The sequence below is a fragment of the Leptosomus discolor genome, chromosome 14 (assembly GCF_034619465.1).
Source record: "Leptosomus discolor isolate bLepDis1 chromosome 14, bLepDis1.hap2, whole genome shotgun sequence".
Classification (NCBI taxonomy): Eukaryota; Metazoa; Chordata; class Aves; order Leptosomiformes; family Leptosomidae; genus Leptosomus; species Leptosomus discolor.
In genome coordinates, this window is record NC_141404.1 from 15,600,388 (window position 1) to 15,620,335 (window position 19,948).

At 46.9% G+C, this 19,948-nt stretch overlaps 1 protein-coding gene across 4 annotated transcripts in view; it reads right to left on the bottom strand.

Moving 5' to 3' along the window:
* The window catches only part of MGRN1 (mahogunin ring finger 1), a 55,965-nt gene extending 36,404 nt beyond the window's left edge, over nucleotides 1-19,561 (bottom strand). For all 4 annotated transcript variants that reach the window (XM_086473244.1, XM_086473240.1, XM_086473245.1 and 1 more), the window contains exons 1-4: nucleotides 19,474-19,561; nucleotides 11,434-11,552; nucleotides 8,374-8,462; nucleotides 1,933-2,079 (exon numbers count right to left, since the gene is read on the bottom strand). In XM_086473244.1, coding sequence (XP_086329370.1) covers nucleotides 1,933-2,079; nucleotides 8,374-8,462; nucleotides 11,434-11,552; nucleotides 19,474-19,561 — 443 coding nt within the window. The remainder of the gene's footprint in view (nucleotides 1-1,932; nucleotides 2,080-8,373; nucleotides 8,463-11,433; nucleotides 11,553-19,473) is intronic.
* Between the last annotated feature and the right edge of the window lie 387 nt (nucleotides 19,562-19,948).

Consider the following 19,948-nt stretch of genomic DNA (forward strand, 5'->3'; position numbering starts at 1 on the left):
TTATCTTTTCTTTTTAGAATAACTTTCCGTTTTGCCATTTTGATGTAGCAAAATGAAAAAACTAGGAGTCTGACAAAAAAATACATTTTAAACTATATGCATATTCTTTACAGGCTTAAGCTCTTGGTAAAATGTAGCACAAAGTTTGCTGTGAAGCTTACACTGAGTTGTAAATGCAAATGTTTTATTATTACTGACCAGTAACAAATTCTCCTTTGAGGTAAACCAAGAAGTGAATATGCAAAACAAGATTAAAATCAAGATTTAAAACAAGACTTGCTGATTTAAGCCATGGCTGAAGTCTGACAATGTAAATACATCCACCCTGGCCATAGAGGCCCTCAGTTCTCCCCCTTAGCCCACAGACGGGTTTCCTTCTTAGGTCAAAAACCAAGGAACACTGCAGGGCAGCACAAGGGACATGGCCACCTCTCCACGTTGTACCTGTATTAGGAAAAGAGGACTTCAATCTCCAAGGCTGCCATTCCAACACGTTCACTAGCACTAAATTCACAGGAAACCTAAGGACCTAAGAGACAGAACATGGAAACTTTATCAGGATTTCTAAGGCATCCTGCTGCATTCAGCTCTGCCCAGGAAAAACTGGATCTAAATAGAAAGCGTTTTCAGAGTTTGTCAGGAGATATTTTTCATGCACTTAAAAGGAACTAGTTTATTACCTCCCCAAAATAAAGGCAGCCATAGGCTTCAACAGAAGAAAAGAAGGGGCCTTAAACAAAAATTCTGGATCGGGATATCCTCCAGTTTGGAGGAATGCTCATCTGGATGGGAGCATTGAGCTTGTCTCATTGCTAAAAATACACTATTCTTCGATCATTAGTGGGATGGTTATACTTTGCATAGAACACATAAGCCATTTTATGGTTTGTGATAGGCATTTCTCCCTGCTGAAACCTCTGCAGATCCCTTTAATAAAACATTAAGTCTACCCCCAAATCCAGAGCACCACTGCAGAAGCCATCAGCACTATGTGCACAGAGCCGCTGATCAGCCAAAAGCTTCTACTAGAGGAAGCCAAGAGCTTCTGCAGCCTACATCTTCCTTTACCCATGGAACAAAAAGAATTATTTGTCCCATGGCCATCGGAAGCCTGCCATAACGTACCAGCAGCTCACATGTACCAAATTCACACCAGGGAAAGCATGTTTCAGCCACCTTAGCATTTAAGACAGAGAGGAAATCCTTCGTAGTTACGGGATGCAGTGTTGATTGGAATGGTTTAAATATGCTGATTTAGACAAAAAGGTTTTGAAATCTGTAGGGATGCACTATCAGGATATCAGAAAGACTCCACGGATGACGTTTTAACAATTCTTTCTACAGCTAGCCAAAGGCTAATACAGGTACCTGGCAGGAAACACACAGACAGGGTTTCAGGCGGTAAATCCTCCTGAAGCCACCTCACAACAGCCTGTGTTGAGGTGGTCATTTATCCCAAAAGGGGTTTTGGGTGGGCCTTGATTCCACAGACTCGCTATGTAAATGTCAGACTGAACTTTGGTGGCCCAGATGCTCCCATCATAGGGAACACAGAAATCCAGCAAGTTAGATGATCTAGAAAAAAACAGGTAGTATTTGAAGGGTGGTTGGTTTTTTTAATTTCATAGAACATCTTGCTGACAAAGCATACAGATATAAGTTCCTCTCCTTTGTTGCACACCAAATGGTTTCCCCACATCCAAAAAACAAACCAAAAAGGGAACAAGAGAGGATATTGGCTATGTGGGGGAGAGAAGTGAAAGTAATACTCAAAATTATCAGAATATATAAAACAAAACAGAAAAAGAAAAATTTCCCTCTCCACCGTCTGTGGCATCACTGCCCTTGGGGGTGATTAACATGAGATGTTGGACAGGTTCATCACCTGAGAGCTCCTGTGCCCCTCCACGCACCCACAAGCCCAGGACTTACACTGCCATGCCACCAACAAACTCTTCTGTAGCCTGGCAGTAGATTGTGATGGCAACACGGGCATCTGCATCAAAAGTGAACTCCAGGCTGTACAGGACTTTCTGCTTCCCATTCTCCTCAGTAGGACTGTCAACATCATCTTTATACCTGAAAGACAATGCCGGAGGATTAGAACATATATTTATAAGATATCATCAAGATCACTCTGGGAATCGGGACAAGAGTACTCCAATCTAGGTGTTCTGGGCAGTCAAGGCCCCATGGGCTTCCAGCTGGGGCTTCCCAGGAGATTTCCATTCTTTCCTCTGAGGAAGCTTCTTCCAAGATTTGACTGAAGTTATTGAAGTTAATTATGTAACGATGGTGTTGAGGGATCACACCCAGCCTGACAGTGCCAGGACACAGAATGAGACAGGAAGGCGAACTCTTGAATTGCAAACCCTGAGGAGAAGAAACATTCTCCTTCCTTTTAAATCTTCACATTAGGCTCAGTATTCGGGCTAAAGAAATCCTGCATGGGCCTGAGAACTCTAAAGCCTAATTATTTTCACTTTGCAAATGAAATGGCGCATGACAGGCAAAACCCAAGGTTTCTGTAACACAAAGAACTCCTGAAGCCCAACAAAAGGTACCTCCAGTATCACACAGAAGATGACATTCAGATCAGAAACTTCAAATACCTTTGAATGTACAAATCATCAAAACTTTTGATGCTGCTAATGGCTGAAGCTTGCAAATATTTATTGTATGAACAAAAATTAACACATTCAACTGAGTAACAGACACATGATAACCAATACAAGAATGAGTTTAGAAGTTATTTCAGTTAACATAAAAGGTGAGCTCTAACTTGGCTATGGGCTAATGTACCACTGGATCTCGCTGTGTGATCACCACTGCCCCGTACTACTCCTCCTCCCTGCTGCTGGAAAAGGCAAGTAACAAATCCAGCGAAGAAGGTGGTATGAAGCAAGCTCCAGGGCAGCAAGCTGTGGCCATGGATGAACAGTGAGTTACGGCATGCCAGGAGTGTCCAGGGAGACCAGCAGATCCTGCCACAAGCAGCCAACACAACACACCAGGAGAAGATCTCCTCTGCCTTGAAGCATATAGCAACAGACAGAACGGACGTGATTCACTGGCAGGGCAGAAGCAGGTTCTCGTACATCAATTCGAATCCCACTATAATCCTATATATCCTATATCCTATAACGGGTACCACTGTTAGCTCACACGCCGTGTAGGAATGGCAAATGCAGCAGGCTGCCTTTGAGAGGTGTGCAACGCTACTTGATCTGCTGCCCAGCTCCAGCCTCACTTGTCTGTTGGTATTACCTTAATTGTCACGATGCCTGGGTCAAAACCAAGCAGCTGAACTATTCAGGAAAAGCTTGGCACCGCCTCTGACTTCCCAGTACCAGTCGACCTCTCCCTTCATTAAACAGCCTCAATGAACATGCTGCACTGTTGAAAATACTCAGAAATAGGCTAGGCATACCTCCCCAATTCAGTCTAAAAATTGTCAAGGGAATCCTTATTGACAGAGTTCACTGAGATGTAATAACTGCTGCCTAATTAAGAGGGTTCCAGCATGAATGTTATTTAACATCACACTGAACAAGAATGAAATGTTCAGCTTCAGCAATTTAATACAGAAAGTGCAAAATAAAATTTAAGAGCAGTATAATCAATACCTGACACATGTACTAATGTAACCCTAGCGAATCACTATAGCATACACTTGCATTCCTGCCTGAAGGACCTGGACAGCTCCAAACAAGACTTTTGCCAGAGGTTCACCTAGGTCAGAACAGCCAATCAAGCTAGAACACACCCAACATGCTAGTGTAAAAAAAGACAAATCCTTCCAAAAGAACTGAGCGTCTGAATATCTGCAGCAGCCTGGATACAATATGCAGTATAGAGCAAGATGGTATTTTCACAGAAGCTAGTTGCATTCAAAGAATAAAGTCACAGCACTTGAAGGCTGTAAACAAGAAACATTCTAGCCAGCAGGGCAGGTTTCCCTAGAAAACACAAGGGGTAGCACCAACATTTTGTGCTGCACTGACCCAAGAACACAGATGGCAACAACCTGCTCACGAGTGTTGTGCGTGTCCAAGAAAGCGGCAGCACAAGCTTCTGCAAATCATCTCTTGCCGTGCCGCCCTTCATTGATCGGAGGTGGGCAGTGAAGGATCCAGGCTACGATACACTTGCCACTTTTTCCAGAAGAAGTAGGGTGGAGGAGACCCAGCGTCCCTTCCAGGCAAGCACCGACGGAGGCTACTTCATAGACCTATACTCACTGCATATATAGGTGGGTATTAAAATAGAGATGCCCGGCACACGTGCGAGTTACAGATTGACAGCACAGATCTAGATCTATCTGTAACAGCCCCAAGTAACAAGGTGGAACACCTGGAGGTGGGGGCAGATCACACAAAAGCAACATGTCATTAGTAAAACCACTGCCTGTTTTGTCTTCTCAGTCCAGTCACACAAAGTATATCAGTTCCCAGATCACCCTCCTGCTCCCAACTCCTGCTCCTTTGCACCTCCCTGCCAGCACTCAGAATGTGCTTCCATCCTTTCAAGAAGAAAAGGGGCTAAACCTAAACTAGAACAGATCTGTTGCCCTGGGAAACCACTGAAGGGCCACTACCAACTGCATTGCCTGAAGAGCAGGTTTCTGGAGGATGCATCTGCTGAGAAGTAGGAGAGTCGGAGCTCTGTCTGCCTGGAACAGCATCACTCGAGCAGGGGGCAAGGTATACATGCCTAAATGGTGACAGCAAGGCTGTGAGCACATCTTCCTATTGTAACATGCCCAGTGCTGGAGGTTAAGAAAATAGTCTGCCACATAGCAAGGAGTTCCAGTGAGAAAAGACTGCATAAGTAGCTATGCTAGCTTGTAGCTGGACCAAGGAAGAAGCAAGGACTACTTTGGTACATACTTGGAGAGGCAGAGACATCTCACGTTCCACCTTGAGGTACAGGAACAGTGGGATGTAACTTCAGGGGAGTAACAAGACAAAGTCACACATTTTGCATTCCTTCTTTCTTTGCAATGGACGTGGCAGACAAGGAGGTGGTTCAGGAGTGGTTCAGGTGGTCCAAGAGCTCTTCTGTCTCCACCTGCACTTGAAGTTTATAGTGTACATTTAGTCAAGCCCTACAGACAGTGTTGATGTGAGGTGGCCACAGATGCATGCACAAATTTAGAAGCCAGTGACTTTGCTAGGTGTGCCTTCTGGTCATGCACACAAGTTAATCACATAGCCTTCGCAATCACGTGTATAGAGCAGAAGAGACTGACCACCTTTGAGAACAAAGAGCTGATCCAACGTTATGATGAAAAAGGCAAAGCAGGATGACCAAGGGAGCTGAGGCCACCTGGTCTGACATCACTTCGGGATAAAACAATGGAAATGCTGGAACTTTTTGTTTGTCTGTTAAAGAATTAAAAGATAAAAATATAATTAACAGCAGCCATGACAATTTTATAGAAATAGGTTGAGCTGAACCCAATTTCATCCTTTGAGGAGATTAAAAAGTTTGACCAACAACTTAATAGACATGCAGGACAAATGCTAAGTATTGCTTGACTCAGTCTTGTGAGATATGCATTACAAGAGTGTTAGAGCTGGCATTAAATGAAGTAAGAACTAGCTGACACCTCTATCAGTATTGGCTTTCATGGGGGGAGACCATCATCAAATAGAGGCTTTCCTATTTGGGGGTTCTGCAGAGACCTGTATGCAGTTTAATGCTCTCCAGGGCTGCAGAGCAGGCAGTCCCAGCACCCTCACCATCACCACCTCCACCGAGGGATGAACAGCTTCTAGGATCAAGGTCAGCCTGGCTGTGCTGGAGAGGCAAGAGAAGGGATTTCCCTTCTCTCACTCACAGCAACTCACCTGTCTCCCCTGGGTCCCTATCACTCGCCTCCCTCTCAGGCCCTTATCCAAAATGCTCGGTGGTCTCACTACTCTCCATGGTATCGCTGCTGCTTCAGACACATTCCCAAATCACTGTAGTTGCCAATTCCTTCAGCACTTTTGTTCCATGATGCTATCCAAAGCCCAAAGCCCATGCTGAAGCAGAGAGGCTGTCCCAGGAATGCAACTTTTCCATTAAATTCTTTGCCTCATGAGTTGATCTTCCTCTTGCCACTGGAAGTGCTTTCAAGATAAGAGTAAACAGCCAGTAGCAGCCTATCAGGTACTTCAGCTCTGAAATAAAGCTTCTGCCAAAAGAGGGACACAAGACAGACATGACAGACATGAGGCAGAGATTTTCTGTTAGTGGTTAACAGCAAAACTCATGCTCCGATGTTCACAGTCTTATCCTGATAGAAATGAAGCACTCGCACAAGGTGTTGAAGACTCAGAACTCCAAGACCCACAGGTTTACTGCTTCTCTCCAAAGCTGCTGTAAATATTCAGGATTTGGCAAAGCTCAGAGTTTTGTCTGGTCAGAGCCAGGCAGGAAGCCCAGAGTGGAGACTTCCTCATATTCCTCCATAAAGCCCTACACTCCAAATTATGGATTGACACCCATTTCACAGGTGAACAATGAATTTTCAATTAAACACAAGGAAAAACAAAAAAGCTTGGGAGGACTTTACCATCAGAACCTACTTTACACCTAGACACAGCTCAGTAACATTTTATTTGGTGGAGGAGGTGGTAAATTAAATTCTGGAAAGAATGTGCCCGCCTCAACCACTGGTTATGAATAAGCCAAGCTGGACAGGGCACAAAGTGTCTTTACGTGCACAGAGGGAGAAAGGAAAAGCCTCCAGTCCAGAATGGTAGAATATCACAAGACAGAATGTGCCCTTTGGGACTGGCAATTAAAATCTCATTTTGGGTCTACATCAGTACCAAACTAAATAGAGTAATGTTGGCGGTGCTGTCATCAGCACTAACACAGCAGCAGCAGCACAAGAGCCTGTAAGAGCTCATGAGGCAGAGAAAGAACCGAGAGTAACAGGAATTAGGCAGATGCAAACACTGTCAAGGTGCATGGACACTACGTTTCAAATAGTCCAGAGCTGCAACTCTGCTTGGGTGGACAGGACATGCAACCACAAAAAGCAGAATCACACAACAGTAGGGGTTGGAAGGGACCTCTGGAGATCATCTAGTGCAACCCCCTGCTAAAGCAGGTTTGCCTAGAACGACAGAACTGTATACACTAAACTCCACCAATTCCTCCATTCACAGCAAGGCCTCTCCCAGTGAAAAAGCTACTTCCCATTTAGCTTCTGAGAGACATTATACTGGTTTATGTGGATGCCAGCAAGGAGAACAAAATACCCTTTCCACAGCAAGTGTGGGAGGAAAGCAAGACTTTTCCCTAGAGAATTACTTCACCTTTTAGCTGAAAAAGCCAGACAGCATTCAGACCAGTTTACCAATGGTTACTTCTTCAGAAGTTCTTCCCTCTTTTCCTGTTCAATCAGTTTTGAAACCACAGGTATTGCTCATTTTTAAAAAAAAAATAAATAAAAAAATAAAATTAAAAAAACCAACCACCCCAACCTTCAGTTTTCACATAAAAACAAACTGAAGGTTTTCTGAAGGTTTTGTGTGGTTATGACTCAAATTACTCACGTTACGCCACGCTCTCAGAACCACCTTGGCTGAGAGTTGATGCTGGCCCCCTGCCAGTACTCCAGCCCTGCGCCTGAAATGCAGAATTCAGAGCTACTCGAGGATCTTTGAGAAATGCTCTGCCTGGACTTCTGCCCAGTTGCTCAGACCAAAACAAAGCACTGTGTGCTGGGCCCCTGTACTTCGGCCATCTGTTGGAAAGAGGGCAGCTGCAGGTCAAAGGGTTAGCCATTGCGTTTAATCCAGCTAGTGCTGGTTCAGATCTCAGCGTAGAGCAGTGAAAGGTAACAGATCTCCATGATTATCCAGACCTTCTTTCCCTATAGATGGCTTGTGTCCCATGCAAACAAATGTGTAACACTAGGCCCAAACTTTATGTTGGCAGCAGGAGAAAACTGAGGAAGTTTCACTCAAGACCAATCAGTCTTCCTGGCTTGTGACTTGCACCAGAATCAGCTCCTTTCTGGCTTCTCCTTGCACAAAAATGCAGAAAGGAATCTGTCTGCAGGGTTTATTGACCTGACTAATATCTTCCATTCATGCTAATGATTTCATGGTTTTGTTTACCACTCTAGTCTGTCCTGTAGAGACAGACGCATCGCTGGTTCTGTCTGGAAAACAGATTTCTCAAGTCTAGGGATAAGGAGCATATAAACCACCTCAAAGCCCTGATCACAAGGGAACACAGAAAGTTCTGGACATACCTAGCAACAAGGATCTGGAATTCAGCTATTTCTCCAAAACCTTATCAAATTCAGTTTGGCTCTGGATGACAGATCACTTGGTTGAATAAAATGAAAGTTTCAGGCAATAACAATACCTCACAAGTCGGAGAGAGTCTTTGCGGATATTCACCAAACTTCTCAGTGTCTTCACTGGCTCATGTGGAGCTGGAGTTACATAGGGAAACTGGAACAAAAAGGCAAATAATTCTCCTATTATTATACTATAAAAGGTAGCAGCACGTTACCTGGCATGCAATTTACCTAAACCAAGAAACATCTACCTTTAACGGTACTAAGTACAACAGCCACAAGGAACAGTAATAAAGAATTCTATTTACACATAAATCAAGCCTGTTTCAGGCTGAAAACCCTGCTCTAGCCCAGCAATAGCTCATATTGGGAGTACACGCTTTAAGAAAGGGCATTTTCACAAGCTTTTTTTCTGCACCCTGAATTCTCAGTCTGGAAAGCCTTACTCTCACAAGCTTTTATTTCCACTAAACAAACCAACTCCAGCTTGAGCAGAAGAAATTCAGCTCTTTCGTGTGTGTTACAGCATGCAAACAGTGAGTTGACTGCTAATCAGTATGCTGAAGCCCTGGATTACTGGGGGAAACTCTTTTTATTCTGAAACAATGGGGCAAATGTTCTGGAAAAGAAAAGAAAGAGACAGGGATAGGGGCCCTCATTCTATTCTACAGTCAAGAGACCTTCTCTCACAGATTGCCCTTTAAATAAAGGATGATAATGCTTCAGACTGTAATTCGCCTTACTGGTCACAGAATCTCCAGCAAGAAATGCAAAGGAAACTGCTTGCTATGATGACTGCAACCTGTACAGCTGCAGACCCGCCTGCTGCATCTCCCATCTGCTCGGCAAAGTCACACACTCAAACAACTGCCAAGTTTGTAAGTGCTCAGACTGGACACGCAGCTCCAAGTCAGAGCAACGGCCCAACACAAAGGTCGAGAGCTACAGCACAGGCTTTCAGGCAGAAGGTTACTCTGAATCTATCCAAAACAGTGCCACCAAGCAGCCTCATTAGAGTTGGGGTCCTTCAAACACACCCCTACTAGGTGCCCTGCAGTGGTGTAGAGAGAGTGACTGATGTGGAGCAGAAATACAAGGGACCACCAGTATACATCCTTCCTTAGAAATGAGGAGTCTGCTAAACACACAGCCAAATGCTGCTGCAGCTGAACTTCAGGGCAGCTCCAGGACACAACCCTTCAGCGTTGTCTCCTCAGGCCACAGAAATGTATTGGTGGGGCAATAGCCAGAGACTAAGGGAAAACGTGCTGTTTCCTGACCCACACGAAACGCCACAGAAGACCCCATGCCACAGGCAGCATAGAACTCATGGGGCAGCAGCAACCACTTTCCTTGCACCCTGACTGCTTGGTACTGTGGTTGGTAGCGCTGCTCTACACAGAGCAGTCAAGCCCTCAGTCACTCCAAAGCGAGAACTTGGCCCATGCCCAGTAAGCAGTTTTGCTGCTCTGTGTTCAAGTGGTTTTTTCCTTGAAGATTAATCCGAGCTGCCAAAGGGCATTAACTTTACATAGGCAAACTATATACCACGACAGCCTCCCTCTTTTCAACCTATTTGGCAAACGTCCCACTGTGTTAATAGCATTCTCACCCACTCCCCTCTGAAGAAATGATGAAATTCAGTGTCGGGATGTCTGCAAGGAAACCCAGGCTGAGACATGCAGGCAATTTAACTCTGCAAGGTTAATCCCTACAGCTGTAGGCACAGGGGATATTTAGCTAACAGCTGCATCTCCTGCTTTGGTTGGAGCGCTGTGCAGCTGCTAGTCACAGAGCAAAGGAGAAGTAGTCAGCTTTTAACCACTGTCCTGCATGGGCCCTGTATGCAGACATGGTGTAGGGTATGTGGGGATCATCCCTGTGCCTGCATAGCACTGTTACATCCAGAACAATTTCCAACTAAAGTCCCTCCTTTCTAATTTTGTTGCTCATCTGCACCTTCTGCTTGAACAGGGGCTTTCCAGATTCTCCCTTGTCCTACCCTGCACAGTCCTGTTAACTAACTGTGGTGCTGAGAAGACTAATGGCACAGCCCGAGGACAACTCGGAAACTAGAATGTGCTTGTCACTAGTCCAATTCAAACATAAGAGTCATCTTGCCTCAGTTTCCCCCACCCTGTATAACAAGGGTGAAACTGAACCGCCTCCGAGCACTACAGGCATAAATTAACTAATAGTCACAGCTTTTCCAAAGACGAGAACCATGACATCAATTTTTCATTTCATGTTTTGAAGTTGCAGAAATAACTAGGAAAACAGCTGGCAAAGCAAGCAGCTCTGTTCCCTTTCCTCTCCAGCACTCTGATAACATCTCCAAATGGCTCCTACTTTGTTACCTTTTGGTTCCTTTTAAGCAGTTCTGAGATGCAAGAGAAATCCCAAACATAACCCTTGTATAAAATTCCTATCTGTCCCTCACAACAGTGCTATTCCCTGATCACAACAAAAGAACAACCCAATCACTCAAGCAGGTAGCTTTTCACAGTCTCACAAGACACCTGTGAACCCAGAAATACCTCCATGTTCTAACTGAGAAACCTAAAGGCGAGACTTTCTGAGCAGCCCATCTAGGTTACAAAGCAAACAAAAATCACCAAATATCAAGATCTGTCTTAACACTGCCCTAGGCCCAGTCAGGCCACTCGTTTACACAGAGAACAGCACGTGTTGAACGCTGGCTGAAATCCATCCAATGTGCCCAGGAGCCCTGTGAAGTTCAGGCTCTGAGAGTAGACCTGCTTCCCAGTCTTCCCTCTGCAGCATGTTTTACACTCAGGCAGGCAATCAGAATTAGTCCCAAAATCTGTGCTCCTGAGTCCCTGTTGTTCTTTCCCCACTACTTCTTCCTTCTGTCCTAAGTGAAAACAAGCCTGCGAGGTGAATACTGCTTCTTAGAAAAACTCTGCTTGCATCTGAACAGCTATGGCAGCCGGCAAGCTGGGCAATGGGGTGGGGAAACACTCTTGCACCTCAGACTGGAATGACACTCCCCAAGTAGAGATGGTCTCTTAGGTCTGTGTGATCCTCCTCTACCAGCCCTACACAAGATTTTCCAAAACAGGCAGAAAACAAAAAGGTAAAATAGACAGCATATAGAAACTTGCCTGAACAGGTCTATTCCCGAGGAAGTTTAGATCCATATTCTCGCCAAAAAGGTAGCCCTCGGGGTGAGGGGTGTCAAACTTCTCGCCTCCCATAAAGAAGTGACTTGCAAAGTAGTTTCCTAGAAAAAAAAACCACAAGGGAATAAAAAAAAACAACTCTAAATGAGTGCTTTGCAGAGAATAGCTGGTCTGTGCAGTTTTTAATTCACAAGTATAAAAGAGTACAAGACATTGAAAACACTTGCTAGTTCACTCCTTCCCTGTACGACCAATGGCCACTGCCAACAGTAGAAGCAGGGGAAAAAAAGCAACCAACCTAGAATAAATCATTACAGTGGAGATAATTCCATTTTAACTTGTTTTCCAGAGAAGGGACAGGGAGCAGTGAAAGTCAGTTCTTTCCAATATTGCTCAATTCTGATGAATTCTTCCTCTTTTCTCCATCTTCCAGTGTGAAGTCCTGTCCCACAAACACCATCGACCTGCTCAGAGAAGAATGAGGCTTCCTCCCACCACAAGGTCCTGCACAGCCAGAGGAGCTCCTGTTGGGCCAAGTCTGCCTTCCCTCCCCTCTTTCACTCCCATATCCCAGGGCAAGAACGACACAAACCCTTTACTGTGAGTGCTAGAGACTATACCCCTTGATGCTGAATTTAATTAATAACACTGACAGTTGTAAATGCAGAAACACGGATGTCTGGAAGAGATAAACCCTGGGACTGTCTAAACCGAAGTTCAGCTCTGAAAGCTTCACCACAGATTTGTTTCATTCATTTTTAAGGTGATACACTATAGTGCAAATTTCAGGAGACTAAGCATGTGCAAGGTCGCTGGGATTCCGGGGGACTGGATTAACTGCAAAGCCAATCGAATCGATTCAGATGTATCGGAGCACCACAAACGTACCTTCCTCCTAGAAAGACTTCAAGAAAACACTTTCAAATATGAACTTCATGGAGTTACAATTTCAAAGAAATAAGTATCAGGAGAGAACTAAAATAAAAGGCTCCACCCAAGCCATTTCCCTTGAAGTTTCAGAGTGGTGGTTTTTCATGTGCATGATGAAAGGACTGAGCCAAACTTACATTTGCTTCCCTAAGTGCAATGCATAGAGAAGCATAAAATTCGTTTTAAAATGAGTCATTACAGACGCAGTAACTAATCATCTGAGTGGTTATGGAGGCATTATGGAAGGATTTGCAGTCCCTCTAGCTAGGAGCAAGCACGATTTACTCTGAAATGGACGGGTTTTCATGAATGGCTCTCTTTTTTCCATTAAGGCTTTTTTCCTTTATGCTTCAAGAAAGGCTCTTCTTACTCTGCACAGATGGTAGTGCTTTAATGACGATGGCAGTGCTCAGCTATTGCTGAGCTCAGCTTACAAGCATCCAGATGTTTATATTATAGAAACACGGCCTTCTTTCCAGATACAACAATCGACTTCAGCACAGGTCCAGAATCTACCTAGAATCTGTCCTACAGAACCAGCATAACAGAATGTAGGTGCTCCAAATGACAGGCAACCTTTTCCCACCCCTCCCAGAAGCAACATATTAAAAAGCTAATCTGCACATAACCTCCGAGCACAGCTAGCTCGAGACAGCCTCACCACCTGAGATACACTGCAGTGGTTTATGCTTATGCTCAGGTTGAGAAAAGTATGACAAACACCAGGGTTTAGGAATAGATTTTGCATTTTACGTCAGTCAAGCAGGATTGTGTTTTGGAGCATTTTATCTGATTAACTGCGATGACAATGCTTGTGCAGGATGTCTCAGTACTGCAGCAGCTGGTTATCTGGGATCGGAGTCAGACAGCTCCCTTGTATCCCATGAACAGGGCATCCTGGGGCTCGACTCTCCTCAATAAAGCTGTATTGCACAAATTCAGAGCAGAGCTTGTTTGTGGAAGAAGTTCTGCTCCCACGTGCAGAGGACGCAGAGCCCCAGCAGGCGAGGACTGCTCACCACCACTGAAACCCTGTGCCTGCAGGGAGCTAGCTGTGCAGGAGAGCATCACCAGGCAGCCTCCCCTGCACCTCAGCGTGAAAAGGGCTCTCTTGCACAACTGGAAGGACACTGAGACGCATAACTAGCGTGTTCAAGGCACCTGCCACACTGCCTTTGCTTCACTAAGAACTACTTTCACGATCTCTTACAAACTGTTAGGATTTCTCACAAACACACACTACCCCCTGCAACAGAGCACCAGTTATCTAAATGGAAACCACAGCTTCAATTCCACGGGTCCCTTCATCTTCCTGCTAAGTCACCTCCAGCAATGTGAAGGAGGTGTTTTTTTCCCAGAGGCACTTCCTTCACAAGCAAACAAGAAAGGTAATCAGTGCCAGACACAAAGAGCATGAGGAAAATCACTTTGAGGAGCTCAGAGGGGAACACACAGGTGAGCAGAACACCCCTGGGCTCTGCCAGTGCTGCTACGGATACAAAAGCTGCTGTGTATACAAGGTCTCAACAGCAAAACTAACAAAAAAGGACAGCAGCAAAGCTGTCTTCACAAGTTTATAACACAGCTTTTAGCAGCTAAAAAAAAAAACAAAAACAAAAACCAAAAACCCAAGGTATTCTATTGCAAGCCTTCAGAAACCAGTTGCTACAAGAACACATTAAGTTCAGAGCTCTCCAGGTAAGACCAAAGTCACGCATTATTCCTCTCGACCACTGTCACAGGCAACTTGGAGTTTGCCCAAGTTGGAGACAACGCTTTAAGAAACCACTTCTGTAAATATCACACCAAGGACTAAAAGGACAAAGAAACTTCAGGAAGGAAAAAATGAGGTATCCTCTTTTCCGGTCACCATGACATCCACACCTAACACACGACTAATAGCATTTTTAGTGTCTCTAAAAGGCTTGTATATATTTTCTGTGCATTAAAATCCTGCTGCAGCTCCACCTCTAGGTTCTATTTACAGCTCCATTACAAAGACAGCTTTAGGATTTCAGCCAGACTACCATTCCCCTTGAACCCTGTTCCCACATGTCCTCCCAGCCTATAAAACAACCTTCACCTTACACTGGTGTTGCAAGGCCAGCTTTACACAGAGCTCCGTAGCTACAGACACACAGGGAAGCTAAGCACCATCCTCTTTGGAAGGGAAAAAAAGAAAAGCAAAAAAATCTTCGGATTAACCCTCCACAGAACTGCTACACACAGAAATCCTCTAGGAAAATGCAGCAACACACTTAGGACGCAATATGAGAAAAATCCCAGAGCAAAGAAAAACTGTGGCTTTACTTCCCCAGAGTAAATCAGCACAAAACATAGGAGAGCATTAGATAAGAGAACACAAACAAGTGACGCTGCTAAGGCAGATGAAGTACAAGCAGTGGTTGTTTGAGAAATTGTCGTGGTGGAAAACTTTACAGTGGCTGGAAAACCACCAGTGGGACACCCAGAACGGCCAAGTCCAACTCTTTAGTTTGTTCCACGCAAAACCAAACTGGACCCCAAGGCTTCTCCAAGGCATCAAACGACACCATACTAGTTAACATTTAGTCCAGCATGGTGGAGCAGTTTTACTATCGTAAATGCACCAGCATGAAGCACCAGACTGCTCCAGTCATAATTACTTCTCCTTAACCCAGAGTCCTAATCCCATGACCATATAAACCCAACACATGGAGGTGATGCACAAGTGACATGCTGGCAGGGGACACAACACCCTACAATGGCCAGGAGCACAGAGCTGACGACACAACTGTAGCCCCACCAAAACAAGGGCTGTATTGTACAATGCTCATTAATAGAAAGCAATTAGATGTCCATTTAGGCTTCTCACCATTATTAGAATCAGCAGTGAAGTGATAGAAATTGAGTCCTTTTTAATTACTCAGCCAGACACTCACCACCAGGGCACGCTGAGGGACGGATTGACAGCACAATCCCAGACACAGCCTGAGCCTGAACCAGCAGCACAGCTGGATGAGGCCATCTCCCCTTCCCCATCGCCCATGCCTGGCGGGCCACCAAAGCGATCATGTAGCAAACAGAACATGGTTCTGAGCTTGGTTAATTATAATCCAGCAACAAACAAGTAGCAAAAGCAACCGCTTTTGACCCATGAGCGCTCCAGCCTGGTGCTCGTGAGTAGCTAGGGAGCGGCAGGAAGGGAATGCTCCAGTCAACAGCAGAAGGTGGCGGCCGTCACCAGCAGGGTTGGGCTGAAACCCCTACAGAACTCCAGCAGGGGTAACGGAGACAACCGCCCCACTGTGCTTTGCAGAGTGGGCGAGGAACAAAAGCTGCGTGTGAAATACAGGACCTTATTTCTGTCTGGACACTGTCCCAGTACACGTGGCTTATGAGCTGAGAACCAGGTAATGGACCAGGTACCACTATTCTCCTATTTAAAATTGCTCTCTCTTCGATTAAAGCATCATTCCCAAAAAACAAAGCAGTTCAGCTTCAGAGAGGAATAATCTGCCTCCCTTTTTTCCTCCCAAAAACACCCAGGGAATTCTCTTTCAGGGGCCTACTCCAGAGGAGAAAAGCCATCTCAAGGGCACGTGCTCCCTGCCCTGCTCCACACTGCAGATGAGCTCACTGGAATGAGAGATGAGCTGACGAAGGAGCTGCAGAGAACACTGGTGCATTGCTCACTGGTTGCTAAAGCAATAGGGGCATCATGAGACTGCATGCAAGAACACGGATCGTTTTACTGCTTCAAGCATAGAAGCACAGTGAAGATCATGACTGTACCTTGCAATTAGCCATTTTTAGCCTTTGGGGGGGTGGCACTAATTCTTCTGTACAAACTGGGCCCTTCTCCAAGCCCTTCCAACTGGTCAGGCATCCGCAATGCCAGCACAGTTTCCATAAAGCAAGCAAGCAAGGTTAAAAGGTACCAGTGGAGAGGGATTACAGAAAGAAATCGGGTGTCACCTTACAGCATTTCAGCAGCCTCAGCCCCCTAGATGCAGGAGGGGAAACGCAGATGATCCACACCCAGAGCCTTGGAGGAATAAGAGGGTGTTTTCAGAGGATTTTTAACTACAAAACTGCATACCAGTTGCAACAAAGCTGTTAAATGATCTGTGGATGCCTCACCAGGGACTCTGGCTCATAAGGACCAAGGTGGATTCCACAAAAACCTGCTCAATCCCCCACAGAGCACGTGACTGCCCCAACAGTAACCACATCAAAAGCCAATAAACAAGAAGTGAATGTTCACCACTGCATTTGCAGCCAGCTTTGTCTCAACAAGGTACCATCACTTGGTAGGACCTGGTGAAGTAACCATGTTCCTTTTCACAGGCAGGCTGACCTACTGCTTAAAATACAGTCAGAATACCTGTCTTTTGTGTTTATTTCCTCACACGTCCTTCTGGTGAGGTGGTGTATTTGCTCCAGAACGCAAACCCACATCCTTCAAACCGATGCTGACCATGGATGGCAGCTGACCAGAACCACAGCAGCTTGCCCAGACACTTGCAGTAAGTCAAGATCTGCTTAAACCAGAGCCTCTGAGGGAAAGAACGGTGATGGAGAGCCCTCAGTGCTGCACAAGACTCCAGCGGATGGGTAACCTCAGGTAACACTCTCTCAGCACATCTTCCAGCCTTTCAGGGGTAATCTCTGAGCAGCCAGGAGACTGCCTGCGCGTCAGGCTAACACTCCAGTGCACACATTCAAACATCTAACACAACCAATGGAAAACTGGCTTCTTCCAGTCAGGCAGTCAGCAGCAGTACTGGGCTCACAGCAACAGTGTCAAGTTAGACATAATCAGCAACCATTTAGCCTGAGAACTTTTGGTACCACTTCCAGCTTGTTTCCTGAAATCACGTAAAACCATATGCACTCGCTACCAGTTGTCTTCACTGTCAGGTTTTGTACCACCAGTCATAGCCAACCTCTCCAGCCCCAAGAGAAACACACTTAGGATTGTGGGACCAGAAGGGACAGTGTCCTTCTGAACATGCTCCCCCTGAAGGAGGGAGTGGGGGTTGCTGTCCTAACAGCCCTTACTGTTCTGGCGTTTAGCAACCTTCCTTGAATCTCCACCTTAGAAGTGTTCATGACCTCTTCTTCTGCCTAGAATGATCTTGAGCTTGAATAGCTCTTCTCCTTTCCTGAAGTCAAGAGGATCCTTGTTAGATGATCCTGAAGAAGGCAAAGAGAAAGGTCTAACCTAAAGCCAGTATGCTTTTGGAAAGAGCACAAGCAAGTGCAACAGAAAATGAACTAACAAGCACCTAATTGTATCCAAAGCCTTTAAAGGAAATACCAATATTCTTCTTTAATCAGCTGCTTGAAAGCACTAGCTTTCACTGAGGGAGGTCCAGGCATGGAATGCTCTTTGGCAGCACCCAGGTCAACAGACCCCTTCCAGGGTGCATCTGAACATACAAACCCAACGTCACGCCAGGTGACGGGATGGCCTTGGCAAGCACATTGGCTAAAACCCAACACACCGTTAAATTCTCGTCCAGGTAATTACAACAGTACAGAAACAACAGGATGATGATTTGAAAGAAGTAGTTTCATGTTGATTGCATATGGTGGTTATAATTAATCCAGTCCATATCTAAAATCCTGTCTAAGTGTTAACAGAAATCAGGTGCAACCTCTAGGCTGTAAGAAAATTGCCAGCAGGGCCCACGGTACCATAGCTACAGCTTAGTAGTCTCCCATGCTGGGAAAGCCCCTCAGCCACCCAAAGGACACGCAAAGCCCTGCTGTAACCTAGCAGTGACATTTGCAACATTTCCTAGCAACCCAGGAAACTCCCTAAAAAACCCTCCTAAAAAAGCAGGTTACATTTTCTAAGAGAGCCCACATAGCTAAAGAATTTTTCTAGGCAGGTTTCCCCCTTCCATCTCCTCCACACCACCATTCTTGCTGAAGACCAACCTGCAACAAGACAAGGTGTAATGATGGCAGGACCCTATTTGAGAAGATCTTGCACCCCCTCCAAACAAAACGGGAGGGACGTAGCTCCCTCCATCACACAGCCCAGAGGATGTCACAGCCAGCAACTCATTGGACACACAGAGAACTCGAGTCTCTGAATGAAAAGGCTGAGCTGCACCTGTACCCGAGAGTGAAGGAACCCAAACTGCTGCTCTGCAAACTCTCTACCCTGCCTGGAAGAGCCTTAGCAGAACAGAAACTTCGAAAAACTTGTAAGCGAATGGATACTGTGGGAGAAAAGAGCACTTGAATTTCCCTGATGATTATTTTGCAAGACGAATAAATAAAACTCTTTAATCAAGCTAAACCAGGCCAATCTCAAAAGCCAGTCTAGGACAAGATGAGTCACAGGTTCATCCCAACTTCACAAAAGCAGCACTGCTGACACATCTCTGAAGTTTTCAGAATGTCTCCCTTTGGAAAACAAACAAGCATGTAGGCCGTGACAGTCCAACAGCTCCTAGGTGAGAACCACTGCCATTTCAAGGAGTTAAAGAAGGCTGTCACGTGGGAATTTTTCCATCCTATATTCCACCAGATCTGACTTTCCTTCCACATCCCCACCGAACTCCGCTGCCGCTTCCTCTTTACCAGCAGGAGATGCCCCACCTGCCACACACTGATGACTTGCTGCATTCGCGTTCCCAGAGCACAGAAGCAAAGCCTGGCTCACCTGCCACGGCCAGAGGGCAGTGACTGAGCCGGGTGGCCACGGACACTGACAGCGGGACAGACCAACGTCTTGGGCATTGCACTCAGGGCGCACGGCCCTCCCGCACCCTCACGCTTCACCAAACGGGGCACCGGGACGGCCTCACACGGAGATACATCCATCCATCGGCTCTCTCCACCAAGGAGGGCCCGAAGCCAGCCGGGCAGGGTCCCGAGCAGAGCCAGAACCAGCCCCGGGCCCCGCTCGGCTCCGGCCGGTGACAGGCACTCCCGCAGCCCCTTCCCGTGGGGACCCCGCGGCCCGGCCACCCCGGAATCGCCCCCCTCTACGCCTGTCCCTCTCAGGGCGCCCTAGGGGGGCACCGGGCCCGGCGAAGGCCCGTCCCCCTCCCCCGTCCCCATCGCTGAGAGGAGCGGCCCCGCGGCCCTCACCGGACTTGGGCGGGTAGCGGTAGGCCGAGTTGGCCTGGATGTCGATGTCCTCCACGCCCGCGATGCGCCGGCTGAGCAAGGAGCCCATGGCGGCGGCAGCGACGGGCGGGCGGGCCGGGGGAGGCAGCGCAGCGGCGAGCGGCCCGCACCCACGGCGGCAGCGGCGGCGGCGGCGCGGAGCACGCCGGGAAAGCGAGTCCGCCCGCCCTGCGACTACAGCTCCCGTCAAGCACCGCGGCGGCTCCTACCAACACCGGCACGGCGGGAGGGGGGGGGGGGGGAGCCGTAGGCGTGCGCCCCTCGGCCTCCCCCCAGGGCGCAGCGTGCGCTCTGCCGGCAGAGGGCGCTGCCACGCGGGGCCCGGGCCGGAGCTACGGCACCGGGCGGCGGCGGGCGGGGGCGGCTCGGGGAGGGGGCCCGGGGCTACGGCCTGCGGGGGTGGTGGTGCAGCACCCTGCACGGGGGGTGGTACACC